Source organism: Terrapene carolina, unplaced genomic scaffold (genome assembly GCF_002925995.2).
Source record: "Terrapene carolina triunguis isolate 2854851 unplaced genomic scaffold, T_m_triunguis-2.0 Scaffold111, whole genome shotgun sequence".
Classification (NCBI taxonomy): Eukaryota; Metazoa; Chordata; order Testudines; family Emydidae; genus Terrapene; species Terrapene triunguis.
In genome coordinates this window covers 10,417,030-10,433,839 of record NW_020664462.1, presented here as the reverse complement: position 1 = coordinate 10,433,839, position 16,810 = coordinate 10,417,030, and the positions used below count along the sequence as shown (strand labels likewise).

Genomic DNA, 16,810 nt, shown 5'->3' with positions numbered 1-16,810 from the left:
AACATATGGCCATTTGCTTGTTCCTCCACCATTCCCAGTACATTTCAAAGAGAGATGAATACTGAGATATCCCATGTTTACAATTAATTTACATGCTAGGATGTTCTTTTGACCTCTGAATTATCAGAATACAGCATAGCCAGGGACTGTTGATTACATTGTCCACCCTACTCATACATATGTAAATACACAGAAACACAAACATTATCTCCCTACATGTCTTTTGAGGGTTATTTATTTTGCAGGATGTTTAACCCTTTCTAGCCATGTGTCACAAACGCCCTGTGCATGGAGCAAATTTCCTAGTGCATTAGCTCCACCTCCTCTCTTTATTCAGATACTTCCTCAAGATTCATTTTTCTCACAAGGCCAGTAAGTATAGCACAGAACAGAAATCAGACAGTCCTTCAAGAGCTCTACCCTAAAACAGCTAAAGCAGAGGAATGCTGCAAACAGCTGTAGTTCATCATTGGTGTAATTTATTTCTCCTTTGGTATTACAACATGACATTACATCAAAGCAATTCAGCTGCAAAATGAATATGATACCCTGTGTATTACTGTAAAGTACAGATTATGGACAAACAAGCTAAATGGCATGATGTTCAAAAGCAAAATATACAAACAACAGTATTTTTCAACCCTGGGAACAAGCAATAGCCTTTGGAATAGCAAATTAGCAACAGAAACTAAGTGAGCTTGCCAGGCCTAACAAAAATGATTAATTCATTCATAGGCGCTGACTCTGTGGGTGCTCCAGGGCTCAAGCACCCATGAGGGGGCGGAGGAGGAATAGTGTGTGCTCAACACCCAGGAGCCAGAGCTTGATTGTGGTATGTGATGAGTTCTGTGCTGCTAACAACTTCTGCCCTTGGGGCAGGGAGTTTCTTTATAAACAGAGGCAGGGGAATTAAGATAACAAAAGGCTTGTCATTAAACTAAATTGAGAATCGTTAGATGATCCTGAAAGCATTCCCTGGCACTCCAGTTAAAAGAATAAATGGTCCATTTTCAGAGGGAGAGAAGTAAATAGTGGTGTCCCCTGAGGGGCTTGTACTGGTCTGGGAGCAGAGCTTGTTCAACATATTCGTAAATAGAACAGGAGTACTTGTGGCACCTTAGAGACTAACAAATTTATTAGAGCATAAGCTTTCGTGCATCCGAAGAAGTGGGTTGTAGCCCACGAAAGCTTATGCTCTAATAAATTTGTTAGTCTCTAAGGTGCCACAAGTACTCCTGTTCTTTTTACGGATACAGACTAACACGGCTGCTACTCTGAAAAATATTCGTAAATGATCTGCAAAAAGGGGTAAACAGTGAAGTGGCAAAGGTTGCAGATGATACAAAACTACAACACAGAATACAAAGTGTACAGTGCTCACTTTATATTTATGTTTGATTACAAATATTTGCACTGTAAAAAAAAAAAAAAGAAATAGTATTTTTCAATTCACCTAATACAAGTACTGTAATGCAATCTCTTTATCGTGAAAGTTGAATTTACAAATGTAGAATTATGTACAAAAAAACCTGCATTCAAAAAGAAAATAATGCACATTATTTGTTTTTGAGTGCAGTTATGTAACAAAAAATATATACATTTGTAAGTACATTTGTAAGTTGCACTTTCACAACAAAGAGACTGCACTACAGTACTTATATGAGGTGAATTGAAAAATACTATTTCTTTTGTTTATCATTTTTACAGTGCAAATATTTGTAATAAAAAATAATATACACTTTGATTTCAGTTACAACACAATACAATATATATGAAAATGTAGAAAAACATCCAAAATATTTAATAAGTTTCAATTGGTATTCTATTGTTTAACAGTGCGATTAAAACCACAATTAATCACAATTATTTTGTAATCATGATTAATTTTTTAATTAATCACGTGAGTTAACTGTGTATAAATATGCTGAAAATAGCCTCCCCACAAAACTGGCAGAGTGACACCCCAGCCCCCCAAACACACACACACCTCTTCAAAAGCACCCACCGGCAAAAAAAAAAAGTCAGCACCTATGAATTAAGTGGAAGTTTGTGAAGAGACTATTTTGGCCAGAAGGTCCCTTTCTGACTGAGAAAGAGAGAGACGCTAAAAATGAACTGTGCTATAGGGGGAGAAAACAAACATATTTTTCAACAATTTAAAGAAGCTCCCACTGCTGAAGTGTAATGTGAAATCTTCAAAGGCTTCTTCTAAAGCCAGTGCTGGTGACAGGATATGGACAAGACGAATCAGTGGATTCTACTTATACGGCAATAGGTATGTTCCAGCATTTGTTTCATTAACACTTCCTTATGGGCTAGATTGTGCCGTTAGGGCCTGATCCAGAGATCAGTGAAGTCAATGGAAAGACTGCTATTTACTGCAGGTTTCAGAGTAGCAGCCGTGTTAGTCTGTATCTGCAAAAAGAACAGGAGTCCTTGTGGCACCTTAGAGACTAACAAATTTATTTGAGCATAAGCTTTCGTGGAACTGGCTCTTAAAGGACAGACCTCAATGGAGAGGGGTGTGGAGTTGCAGCGCCCAAGAGGTAACACTCCAAGCTCTTCTGTGTGCCTAGGGAATGTGTTGGCTGCTACTCAGTGTCTGAGGCTTTGTCTACACTATGCACCTTTTAGCAACATGGCTGTGCCGCTACAGCCGTGCCGCTAAATGGCCCACAGTGTAGCTGCTGTTTGTCGGCAAGAGAGAGCTCTCCCACCGACAAAAAACAGCCACCCCCAATGAGCGGTGGTAGCTTTGTCGGCAGGAGAGTGCTCCGGCTGACAAAGCTCTGTTCACACTGGCACTTTTTGTCAACAAAACTTTTGTCTTTTGGGGATGTGTTTTTTTAACACCTCTGAACGACAAAACTTTTGTCGTTCAGTTGCCAGTGCAGACAAAGCCTGAGTCTCTCTGTGGGCCAGTGCAGTACGATAAAGGCTGCCCTTGCCTCGTTCCCTTTGAGGCTAGGTGTACCCTAAGGGGTACATCATCGGATGAGTCCCAGCATTTCCCCCACTCCAAGTACAGGGACTGCCATTTTCCCTTCCATGAGCATGCAATGTGGGAGGCAGGTTCCTTGCTCTGTCCCCCACTACACACTTCTGCAAGGGCTAGGCCCTAGTTCACATTTAACTCATGTCTTCTACTATTACTCTGACTAGACTCTCAAATACTGTCAAGATGGATCCTTTATAAATGCCAGAAAATTAGATGGATTCATCTTTACTGTTAGGAGAATATGTGGCAAGGTGTAATCAAGGAGATGTTTAGAATGGCTTTCAAATGCATGGCTGTGTCAGGACCGGGGTTCAAATGTGCTGCCATCAAAGCCTAACAAACTGGTCCAAAATGGCAGACTCATCATAAGGCCAAATGGTCTTGCACGATTTCTACCATCCTGGTTGGTGGAAATCCTATGAGAAGCTAACTTGAGTTAAAATCCTGTGAGAATGGCTGCTCACAAGAGATTTCAGCTACATTTGAAATGGAACTAGAAAAATAGGTTCATAGATCTATTAATTCAAATCTGAGTGACCTTGTCATTCAAGACTGTTTGGATAGACTTTGCTTTTGAACCCTCTTTATTTACAACACAGGCCAGGTGATTTCATTCCACCTGTTTAACTCCCCACTGCAGTTTCTAATGGAAATAGTATTCTACGATAACATCCGCAGCTACATTACATGGGGTAAAATCATTTCTAAGGGTACGTCTATACTTACCTCCGGGTCCGGCGGTAAGCAATCGATCTTCTGGGATCGATTTATCGCGTCTTGTCTAGACGCGATAAATCGATCCCGGATTGATCCCGGAAGTGCTCGCCGTCGACACCGGTACTCCTGCTCCGCGAGAGGAGTACGCGGAGTCGACGGGGGAGCCTGTCTGCCGCGTCTGGACCCGCGGTAAGTTCGAACTACGTTATTAACGTAGCTGAAGTTGCGTATCTTAGTTCGAAGTGGGGGGTTAGTGTGGACCAGCCCTAAGGGATATAAACCCTCATGCTTCAAGGCCCCAAACAACCACTAACTGATTGGGATTAGAAAGAAACTTTCCTGTGAGCAGGTTATTCCATTATGGGGTTTCTTGCTCCTTCCTTTGAAACATCTGGTGCTGGCCACTGTCAGAGATAAATTATGAGACTATACGGACCTCTGGTGTGATCCTGGATGGCGATTCCTATGTTCTTCACTTCCTGTATTAAACTGTTGTATTTATGCATGCTGTTATACAATTGTTAAGATTCACCCTGTTGGCGACTGCATCTCAATAGTGAGTGAAGTGCCATTAACAGTGAAAGAGCCAAGTTCTCTCATTTACATGAATGCAAACCCATTGGTTTAATTGATGTTGCACAGGTGTAGGTGGGAGATGAATTTGGCTGCTAATTTCCAAAGAATTTTGGGATTAAATGCAATATGTACAGGTAAGGTATTAATATTTAATATTATGCCATGGTGGCATAATTTTTCCCTGCGCTCATAACTTGAGTATCCACTAAATATATCATTGTTTTTTCAAGTCCATGGGAATTTTGCAGGTGTGGAAGTGTTTATGTAACCTTGTGCTGTGTCATTAAATGGTTATCATTTCCCCCCTCTATACATAGACCATTTCTGGTCAGCGTAGTGGCTTATCATGAGACAGTGCAGATAAATGATATTAATTACTAGTTCAAACAGAGCAGCTTATCAAATGGTTCAGTATAAAACGTATTTCATTGGGAAAGTGTTGTCATTGCATTTTAAAAAATGATTCACTATTTGATCCTTCTTAGTTTCCTGGGTAAGTTATAATTAGAGGATTTGAGCTGGGAGAGGGAGGGTGGTTGGATTTGCTGAACAACTGCTGGAGCCTTCGAGCATTTTGTTTTTTCTTCATAATTTACAACTATCCTGTCAGTGCCACATTTTAACTGAGCTGGGCTAGACAAGGATCCCCCCAGAATCTGTCAGACTGGTTACCTACCAGAAAATTTGTCTTTAAGCAAAGGGAGTCTTGCATCCTAAGGGATGAGCATGTTGCTACTGCAGCACTATGCTGCAGAGGTGTGGGGGGGTAGAGAGACTGGGAATCGAACCAGGTCTCTTGTACAGGATGTTTATATGATGGCATTGAATTCAAGTGGGATGTATCACACTAAGACACTTTCACTGTGTGAGAAATCTCATGATATTTGTTCACATTCATACTCCAGCATATCTCATTGATAATAGGCGAGTTCATGTGGAAGAACGTAGAATTTGGTTTTACGCCGTGCAAGTTATTTCATGAAGGGTTTTTTAAAATACTGAGGGAAGCTCCAGCATTGTAATGATTATGCAGCTAGCTGAACAGCTCAAGAGCTTACATGCAGATATTCAGGATCTGTTTTTCTTGAAGGAAGGATTATTCAGGACACCAAAAACATGCCCTGCTCATTCCAGAAAGTGCAATGGGACATCCAGCAGCCATTGGTAAAAAAGAGATTGTTTAACATGGCATGAGGAGGTTGGGGCTCTAAAGCTGTTTAAACTAGGATTGTTTTCCTAAAACTTTCCATCATGCAAAGTTCAAGAGAGACGCTAGACAGGGCTCCAGCATTTTAATGAAGGTAATCCCAAATTCATGGAATAGGCCTTGAACCTACCACCAGCTAGCCCAGACATTTCCTTTAAAAGGATACAAAAATAAAACCATTTACTAGTGTTAATTCCTGCATGTGTTTCTGTGTTTTGAGGAGCTGGTATGGAAAGCTCTGTACCATGCAGTAATATAGCTTCCTTTTTTAAAGTCACCATTTTAAAATCAATATGAACCTGAAAGAGAAACAAAGAACAGAACCTCCTGCTATCACAGTCCACTGTGTTTTAACCAGTTTCTTTCATAACTGAAAAAGTTACCTGAGCTTTCAGTCTTGCTTACTTGATTGCAGTGTGCAGCACAGGTTTGTAGCTGACATTAAACCAAACTGACTGAGCCTGGTTAAGGATCCACATGATGAACTGCATTCATTTCTTTGTGGTTAGGGGCAATTTCTGGAAGCCCTCTGAGCCATCCGGTTCACAATGATATGCTAATAGAGCGAGTAATTGGAGGACACGAGGCCGCGCGAAACAGCTGGAAGTGGCAGGTAAAATTTTTATTTGAAATCTTTTGCTTAGTTAAAAAAAAAAAAAAGGTTTGCGAACGTGACAGCAAAGCAGAAATATGGGATATCAGATATGGATGAATTTTCTCTAGTGCTAGTCAACTTTCTTTAAATCTGTCAGTCCAGCACATTAATAAGAAACAGAAGCTGTGGTCAGGGCCGGCTCCAGGGTTTTTGCCGCCCCAAGCAGCAAAAATAAATAAATAAATGCCGCGATCGCGGCTCTACCGCCGCCGCTTCAGTCTTCGGCGACAATTCGGCGGCTGGTCCTTCGCTCCTTCGCTCCGCCAAATTGCCGCCGAAGATCCGGACGTGCCGCCCCTCTCCGTTGGCCGCCCCAAGCACCTGCTTGCTGGGCTGGTGCTTGGAACCAGCCCTGGCTGTGGTTCACAAACTATCCCTTGACCACATCATCAGGGAGCTTCTTTGCTTGTGGTAGTTTGGTACCAAGAATTTAGAAAAACAGTATCTCCAAAATCCATAATATAAAACTAAAATAATGGAGCTTTGCTTTGACTAGGGTGCATTTTCCTAGAAGGGGATTTTTTCCTGTTGTTGTTCTTTTTAAAAAAAATATGATTCTGATTAGAAGAGTGAGTAGATTAAAATGGCATCTCCCTACTGACATGTCTGCTTCTTGTATATCTCCAAAATAATTTTTGCTTGCTTCACTGTCAAAAATACTTTTTTGCTAAGTTTTTTTATTCCAGTTAGCACCAGAGAATTAATAAAGATATGGTAAAGTGGATTAAGAAAGATTCTGGATTTATGTGCCCTCAGAATTGTTCGCTAAGTTCCAATATCTTTTATTACTCTCAGGCTTTGTCTCCACTTGGGAAAAGGTGTATTTTTAACTCATGTTAGTTAACGTGTTAAAATCCAAGAATAGAAAGGGCAAGTTGTAGCCGGTGTTAGCTGGTGGAGCCTAAACCCTAGGCTCCACTAATCTACCTCAATCAACTAACACATATTAAACTATTACTGTCTTGTCTATACTAGGATTCTAACACATGTTAAAAGGCACCTTTTTTCCCTAGTGCGGACATAGCTGCAATTCAAGAAAGATGTCGCTAAATTTGGCGAGGATTCAGAGAGGAGCTACAAGAATGATTAAAGGATTAGAAAACAGTCTTTCCCGTGATAGACTCAAAGAGCTCTATATATTTATCTTAACAAAGAGACAGTTAAGAGGTGACTTGATTACAGTCTATAAGTATCTACACGTGGAATAAATATTTAATAATGGACTCGAGGCGACTCGGGGGAGGGGCACGAAGGGTCAAGTGCCCCTCCTCCAGCACGGTCAAGTGCCTCTCCAGCGGCCAGCCCGCGTGGGGAGAGGAAGGGGTGGGGCCAGAGCTAGAAGGGAAGAGGCGGGGCCAGAGCCTCCTCCAGCCACAGTGCCTGGGACACTGCCTGGTGCAGCGCAGCGGCTGACTGGGAGAGCGCCTTGCTGCGGCAGCAGCAGGCTGACCCCCGCCTAGGCTCAGCTTCTGGGGACAGTGGCCAAGCGAGCTGGAGCCCCCACGCCCCTCCGGGATGCTCAGAGTCGGCTCCTGTCCCCGGAAGTCGAGCCTGGTAACGGTGGGTGGGGAGGGGAGGGGGAGAACGCGGGCTAGGGGCGGGGCAGGGAGGAGTCACATGGGGAGGTTACATGGGGAGGCACCAGTATGGGGAGGCACCAATCATCTGTTGAAGCTGGACAAATTCAGGGTGGAAATAAGGTGTAAATTTTTGACAAGGAGGGTAATTAACCATTGGAACAATTCACAAGGGTTGTGGTGGATTCTCCATCACTGACCATTTTTAAATCAAGATTGGATGTTTTCCTAAAAGATCTGCTCTAGGAACTGTTTCCGGGAAGTTCTCTGACCTGCATTACACAGGAGGTCAGACTAGATAATCACAATGATCCCTTCTAGCCTTGGAATCTATTAATCAATGGAAACCAACATGACTTTAAGATCCCACTTGAATTCACAGGTCCAGCATTTAGAAGAAAATCTTGTTCTGTGTAAACTAAGTTATTTAATATGAAAACCACTGAGAAACAATAAGCCTGGAATCTTTTGATGCCATTTTTACAGAGTCACTTTTTCAGAATGTAGCTTCATTTTAACAAACTTAATTCCTCTTTAACAAACATTTATGTTCAGTAGAAGGCTGTGACTCCCAACCTTTGTCTACATGCATCAGTTGCATTACTACAATCTGTTTTTAAATCAATGTAGTTAAACTAGTACAAACCCCTGTGTGGGCATACTGAAATCTGTTTAAAACTACCTTATGTCTATTATCTTAATTCAGTAACTAACATAACTAGCCATTTTAGAATATCATCACAGAAATACAGCTGAAACAGAACTTCTGGTGTCGTGAGGCTCAGTCTTGAAGAAGATAAGCAATGTATATTCAGACTAAAAATAATAGGCATTGTGTACAAATGTGTCTAGTACTTTAAGTGATTAGGTTGCTACCACTGATATCTCATACCCAAATGTCATTGATAATATTTAGTCAGACCATAAAACCACAACAGGAAATTTTGTAATGCATTGTAGAGGCCAAAAATTCCCATTTTATCACACACTTCCACAGTAAAAATAACACAATTAGGAACAAAAAGTTTCAGCAAGCAATGATTTTCATTCTCCTTTTAAATAAAAATACAATCTGGGAATGTTAAATGGTTAAAGAGTGTTCTGACTTAGGTATTTATACAGCATGGATTATTCTACATTTGAGAAATATATGTACAGAAAAATTATCCCCATTGTTAGAGTAAATTCGGGCAAATAGCTTCCCTTAAAAATACGAGGAAAATACCAAGCAAGATATAAGCACTTACTAAATGATGTTATGGCTTACGATTTCACTCAAGACACAATTCTAATATTAATATTAAATAAACTGATGAATTTTAAATGGAAACTGCACTCTCAAGTTATTGATGATTCACTTTATTGGGCTATTTTGTACATGTTCTACATAATATCTTTTCATATTTTTGTACTCTGGACCTTAGTTATTTGACCTGTAGTATAACAAAAACAGCTTGCAAGTTTGATATTAGTTAATATAAAATCTAATCAGACAGAAATTATTTAAAGGGTTACTGTTGATGTTTAAATTTTGTATTTTAAACCCCCCCTGGAAAACCACAATTGTTGGTAATCCATCTTTGTGAATAGCCCAATTGACCATCTTTGGTTTAAAGGTTATTGTGATGGGGTGTGCAGGCCTCTGTAGTGGTTCTGAAAACTCTACCCTGCCCAGTGGCATGAGCTAGCCAACAATCTGGGGTTTCATGGGCTAACTTGCAGCCAGGTTTCAGAGCAAGCTCAGAGAGACACTGCTACCTAGGAGCTAATTAAGTAGAGCTAAGCCTATTTAGACACAACATCTTTAGATTAAGGGTGTCTATATCTAGGTGGTATCCTTATTTTATTGCTGGACAAAATGAGACACTGGTCTACACTGGCGGGGGGGAGGGGAGGGAATCGACCTAAGATATGCAACTTCAGCTACGAGAATAGCGTAGCTGAAGTCGATGTATCTTAGGTTGACTTACCTTGTGTCCTCACGGCGTGGGGTCGACTGTCGCCGCTCCTCCGTCGACTCCGCTTCCGTCTCTCGCCGAGGTGGAGTACAGGAGTCGACAGCAGAGCGATTGGGGATCGATTTATCGCATCTACACTAGACAAATCAATCCCCGATAGATCGAGCACCACCCGCCAATCCGGCGGGTAGTGTAGACGTACCCACACAAAGAGGTTAAAGTCATGGATGGTTCTCTGCCAACCCATGTGAGGGATTCCCATTCCAATCCCCACATGGAAGCTGTTGTCCTCCCATATGTCATTTTTCTTTGAACTTTCATCCTAAATAATGTTTTTTCCAATCCCATAAAGTTTATTCACACCTGTTAATTATACTCAAGCATATGGATTCTGCATACATTAATGATAAAGACATTCCACATCCCGACATTTCACCTGCACACTAATCCTGAAGGAGTGGCTTTCTGTAGCATACTAATGTCAAGTGTTCAGATGCTAAAGAGTTAAGTGTTGTGTTGCTCTGGTAATCTGAACCCTCAATCAGGCCTTGCTTCCACTAGGTAAAGTGTTTCTTTCAATCAAGTTCGCTCCTAAAGGTGTTAAACTTGGTCTACATTGATGGTAAGTAAACAATTGAGTTAAGCCATCTTGATTGATCTAACTCAATTCAAAAAAGTACCTTCTCTTCCTAGTTTAGACAAGGCCTTGGAGAAGACTTACTTCCTACCACTGGACTAAGGGCAGCAGACAATTAAGCAGACACAGAAAGCAAGCTCCAGTGAGGGCATGGGTGGATTGCAGGGTATGTCAAAATAGCACTTGTAAACTGCTGCAGAGTCCGGAATGAAATGCTGAGGTTAAATATTTTGCCATTTGATACAGGTGTCCCTCCAAATAGCTGATGCATATTATCCTGAATATTTTTCTCATATCTGTGGTGGCACCCTTATTAGTCCCAACTGGGTCATGACTGCTGCCCACTGCATCCAAATGTAAGTAAAATAATATGAGACTTTTAACTCTTGCTACAAATCCCAGTTCTGCTTCTCATTCTGGACTGCTACCGGGCCATTCAAATACTCACAGCCTTCAACATGTTCATTCTCTGAGACAAGCAAGTGTGACTAACCACAGTTAGTTTGTGACCTATGGTAAATATTATAAGACTGATCCATATTTACCCATTTCTGCCAACTTCCTGGAAGCAAAAAACAGCTGATTGCAAATTTACATAAATGCATACAAATTTGCATACACGTAACTATGGAAAATAAATTTAAATATGCATAAACCTGCACAAAGGCAGAGTGAGGAAGGAAACCCTGCCTACCCCTCTGCATGCCATGTCTGCTTATATGATCCACAAAGCTCCTCACATTTTTGACACCATATAAACAATACATTATAATAGTAAGAAGAAATATATCTTTAGCTACAGATGCCCTTAGCAAATGTATCCATAAATAAAGTATCCATAATTAACCCATCCTTAACATTCCATATATATATTCCATAATTTTATATATAAAACTTTAAGTATAGATGGAACAGGAACAATTCCAGATTCTGGTTTGAAAACGTTATGAGCAGTTGAACAAGGAGGTCAGATACAAGAGCTGCAGTTTCCCAAATAGTAAAATGCGGATAGTTCTTCCCTAGCTCACAGGTATATCTGTTAAAGCACTTTGAAGGTCCTCAGATGAAAGGTGCTGTAGAAATGACTATAACAGGAGAAAGATCTTACTGCTGCAGAAGCTATCATACAAAGGCACCAATGTGGAGCAAAGGGGATGCTTTATGGTAATTATTTTTCAATTCATTTTCAGGCCAATACAAGCAAATTACCAAGTGGCTCTGGGCGAGCACAATCTCTTTGAATTGGATGGCACTGAATATTTTGTTGGTGTGGACAAAATATTTATTCATGAAGACTGGAATCCCAGGGATATTGGGAATGGGTAATTTGTTTTTGAATATGACTTTGGCATGGGAATGAATACTGATGTCCTTACTTAGGGGCCAATCCTGCAAATGTTTATGTACATATTCTATCCATCACCCACTGAGGTTAAGGATGGTCTTGTAGAAAATACTGGACTGGGACTCAGGACATATGGGTTCCGTTTCTGGTCTGTAGACCTCCCATATGACTTGAGCAAATCATTTAATCCCTCTGTGCCTTCAATTCCCCATCTGTAAAATTGGGTTAATAACACTTCCCTACCTCACAGGGGCATTTTAAGGGTACATTATTAATGTCTGTGAGGTCTCAGATACTATGGCAGTGGAGGCTATATAAGTGCCTAAATAGATAAGTAAAAAGTGAGCAAGAGTGTTCGGGATCTGGTCATGACTAACTCAAGAATTTTGCCTTGTGGCATCCGAAGGGCTAATATCTGTGTCCTATTTCAGAAATGACATTGCCCTGCTGCATCTCTCTGTACCTGCCTATGGTAATGGCTTTGTTGAGATAGGAATGCTTCCATCTGAAGGAGACATTTTGCCTAATAATTATCCATGTTATATTACTGGATGGGGACTGGCTAGTGGTAAGTGGAAAAAAGTTGCTCCTCATTCCAGAAAGACTGACCCAGAGCAGAGACCCAGCACAACTCTTTTTGTAAATAAAACCTGTTGCTATGCAACATCTTTGACAGCTTAAGTAGGATGTAAGTGGTGCATGGGTCTTCTAATGGCTCTCAGCAGGGGGGTGAATGCCATGATAAGCTCTTGTCATCACATGATGCGTTTTCCCAGAATAAACATTTGTTAAATAGCATGATGTTTGGCACCATTTAGCATTCAGTGTGGACAAGCACTGTCGTGTTTAACATGTCAGTGATAGTGGTTCATCCTGGGATGCAACCTAGGGTTGACCATGACCAGCTATCATGATTTAAGTGGTAAAAACTTATTTTAATCACTAAACTCAGCAGATATGACTGACTAGACACAGGGAGAAGATCCCATGAGTCAGCAGGGGACATATTACCCTCGTCCTGGGCCCAATCCCACTACAGTTTCATTGAGTTGTACTTTACTCAGTGAGTAGTACTGCTGATCCCGATGTAACTAGTCATGCATAGTACGGTACTACTCAATGTGAATAAGGGGGGCAGAGGTGGGCCTTTATTTTTAATTATAGTGTCTCTTTGAGCAGAATATTGTCCTTTCTCCTTTAGTCGGTGGCAGCATTCCTGCTAGACTTCAAGAAGTGATGCTCCCTGTGGTTGACCATGCCATCTGCTCTCAGAATAACTGGTGGGGGTCTCAAGCAAAGGAGAGCATGGTGTGTGCTGGTGGAGATGGTGTGAGGTCCGGGTGCAGTGTAAGTGCTATATTTTCTCTTTTCCCCCTTAACTCTTTCTTTCCTATACAACCCTGTTCCTACAGGAATTGTGAATTACTTACAACACGCTCCCCCAATGCTTGCAACATCTCAGGAGTTCAGGCCTTCCCAGCAAGCTAACTACTTCTTCTTGAGCACCATCCTCTTAATTATTATTGTTCCTACTTGCCCCCTCCCACAAGAGAACCCATGGGAAGGGGGTAAAGGAGAGGAAAGCTCCAAAGTTCTTCTTCAAGTGCTGTCCCTGTGGGTGCTCCACTTCAGATGTCAGTGCGTCCTGGTGCCGTCGATCGGAGATTTTCAGTAGCAGTGTCTGTCAGGGCCGCGCATGCGCAGTAGTTGTCTCACAGCACCGTTGGCACCTTGACTAGCGTGTGCACGACCTGAACCCCCCAGTTCTTCTTCGAGTGCTGTCCCTATGGGTGCTCCACTTTAGGTGTCGATGCGCCCCTGCGCTTGTAGCCGGAGATCTATGGTAGCAGTACCTGATTGGGTCGCACATGCGTGGTTCCTGTCTCGCGCTGCTTCAGTTGGTTAACTGGCGCTGTGCGACCAACCCCCCCCCCCTCAGTTCCTTCTCTACTGCCGTTGGCTTGAGTCAAAGCACTCAGCAGTGCCTTGCAGCTTAGGAATACCCTTTCTTCCATTAGTTTTAGTTTATAGTTTTTAGTTAGAATAGATTAGAATACTTAACCTTCCTACTTATCCCCGTCCCTGTAAAAAAATTTATTTTAATTCTCCTCATAGGACTGTAAGTTTCCGTTCTGCTCTATTGCAGCAGCACGATAGCTGTACCTCTCTCCATCTTACAGAGAGAGTACGCTTGCTAAGGGCCATGCCTGGCTCCCCAGGGTTCAAACGCTGCACTATCTTCAAGCTGTCAATACCCCTTTCAGACGGGCACTCTCAGTGCGTCCGCTGTCTCGGTGAGGCACATATACCTCAGAAGTGCTTGCACTGTCACAACTTGAAAGCCCGCACCAGAAAGGCAAGAGATCTCCAGCTAAAACTTCTCCTCATGGAGAAATCTCTTTGCCCGACATCTGAGCCTGAGGTATGCACCCCTCCCGGCCAGTAATCACCGACTGCAGCCTCAGACAAGGGCCCCTCTTCCATGGAAAGGGCTCCTGACCAACCTGCCAAGAAGGCAGCAAAAAAATGGGGTACCACGTCCCCAACTCCGGAGTCAACCCAGAAAAGGTGCTCCGATACCGGTCAAACTCTTCTGGTACCGACCGCACCGGCCATGTCAATGGCTGACAAAACAGGTCCCTCTGGCACCATCAGTACCAAGAAACCGAGAGCTTCTAAGCAGTCAGGCTCCACCACAGGCACCAAGGGGAAAGTGAAACCCCATGCCGCGGTACCGTCAACTGTGATCAAGCAATTGGTACTGAGTATACCGGCACTTCTGCCACTAATGCTGCCACCTAGTGCTGGCATTATGCACTCCAGCCACACACTGTCACTGATGAGCACTCTCCTGCACACGGAACTGTTTCCTACCACCCTAACGGTACCGATACCGGGCACTTCACAACAATTCATAGGACCGGAGTCTTCTCTCCTCGGCACCGACGGTACGTCAGCACCCGCGGTAATCAGCCAACCCAGGTCCCCATGTTTCTCAGCACCACAATTGTCTAGTGAAGAGGAAGATGGAGAGGAGGATGTTGGACACGCACCACAACATTCCTCTCCTGTGGCTACTCCCACCACACATGCCCTTCCAGGCACGGGCTTTCCTGCAAACCTTCGGAACCAGCCCTGGTACAGGCAACCTTGGATGCCCACGGTGCCCTTCCAACCAAAATGGCCATTCTGGCATCCATGGACTACATACCCCCAACAACAGCAACAGGGTGCACCTACCAGTCTGCCATATCTGGCACACACCAACCACCTATATTAACATCTCAGGCATCGTCTGGCACCTCTGAACACGGGGCTGAAGAACAGGAGGAATTCTTGGACCCAGAGGATCCAACTGATTTTCATTTCTCATCATCTTCACCGGTTGACACAATTATGCCCCCACCTCCCACCACAGCTGATGATTTAAAACAATTTCGAGATCTCTACTGGTGGTGTCTCGCCTGCTGTCACCTCTGTTCCTGGTCCCACATCACTCCTAGGACCACAACATCCTCTTCAGTGACACTGCCCTCCGGCTGTGCCACACTCTATGTTCCCTGCCGTCTGGGGGGATCTGCAATCCACTGTCTAGCCACTTCCTTCAGTGACAAACCGCAGTCCACTTCCTTCAGTGACAAACCGCAGTCCACTTCCTTCAGTGGTTCCAGCACCCTCTTTGCCCTTGCATCAGGGCCTCAGTCTGCAGATCCCTGCAGCCTGACAGGAGCTGCCTTTAGCCTCTGAGTCTCTGCCTACAACACTGCTCGGTCCAGGGTGCTTGCTGCCCTCCGCCAGCAAGGCAGCCAGTCCTCCTCCCTTCTCAAGCTCCAGGGAGTGACTCCCACTGTTCTGTTCTGCAGCCCTTCTTATATGGGCCAGCCTGGCCCTGATTGGCTGCTCCTATAAGCCCTTCTGTGATTGGCTGCCTCCTGCACAGTCTCCCTAGGGCTGCTTTTAACTCCTTTTTTGCCAGTGTGGGGCAGATGCCCCATCACACTTCACCTGAAGGCCTGGCTCCTCCATGGCTCCAATATGACAAGTTAACCTGCTCGGAACAAGTAAAACAGGTGTCAGTAAGCAGCAGAAAACCAACCACATGTACCACTTACCTCCAAAAATGGAAAAGATTCTCCTTATGGTGCCAGAACAAGCACGTATCTGCGTTCAAGGCACCACTACCATTGATCTTGGAATACATATTAGAACTAAAGAACTCAGGACTTTCCACAAGCTCGTCTAGAGTACACTTAGCAGCCATTACTGCCTTTCACCATAAGGTCAATGGTGTATCGATATTTGCGCACCCGATGACAAAACCATGGGCATACAAAATATGTACCCAGAAATACACGAACCCACCCCACCATGGGACTTAAACCTGGTGCTCAAAAGCCTTACCAGAGCCCCATTTGAGCCACTAGCCACCTGCTCCCTACTTCAATGTAGGTGGCATTCCTGATCTCAATTACATCCGCATGATGAGTAAACGAAATAGGTGCTCTCATGGCTCTTCCCCCGTACACCATATTCTTCCAGGGCAAAGTCACATTGAGACTATATCCAAAATTTATACCAAAAATATCATCCTCTTTCCACCTGAATCAATTGATTCACCTGCCTACATTTTACCCCAAACCTCATGTGAATACACAAGAGACTGCCCTACATATGTTAGACGTCCGACGTGCGTTAGCATTCTACCTGGACAGAACAACACCTTTCCGAAAATCCCCAAGGCTTTTTATTTCAATGACGGAGCATTCCAAGGGGTCTGTAATATCCACACAGAGACTATCGAAATGGATCTCCAACTGTATCCAGATGTGTTATGAACAACTCAAAACAGAATCCCCATCAGGGATCAGGGCCCATTCAACAACATCAGTATCTACCTCAATAGCCTTCTTAAATAATGTACCAATAATAGACATATGCAGACCAGCCACCAGGGCCTCTGAACACATATTTACAAACCATTATGCAATTACTGAAGGTTTGAGCTCAGACACAATGCTAGGTCTAACAGTGTTAACCTCCACTATGAACACAACTCCGAAGTCCCTTCCATCTGCACAAGGGTGTAGAACCAATGTGAATGAAATTGTTTTTAGTTATCCTGTACCATTGTAACTTCTGT

General features: G+C 43.2%; 1 protein-coding gene across 1 annotated transcript in view; it reads left to right on the top strand.

The window, feature by feature from the left end:
• The first annotated feature begins 4,750 nt into the window (after nt 1-4,750).
• LOC112117953 (chymotrypsin-like elastase family member 1) overlaps nt 4,751-16,810 on the top strand; it is a 16,935-nt gene continuing 4,875 nt past the window's right edge. Inside the window, exons 1-6 of the mRNA XM_024216086.2 lie at nt 4,751-4,784; nt 6,008-6,111; nt 10,572-10,681; nt 11,516-11,647; nt 12,102-12,238; nt 12,872-13,017. Coding sequence (XP_024071854.2) covers nt 4,751-4,784; nt 6,008-6,111; nt 10,572-10,681; nt 11,516-11,647; nt 12,102-12,238; nt 12,872-13,017 — 663 coding nt within the window. The remainder of the gene's footprint in view (nt 4,785-6,007; nt 6,112-10,571; nt 10,682-11,515; nt 11,648-12,101; nt 12,239-12,871; nt 13,018-16,810) is intronic.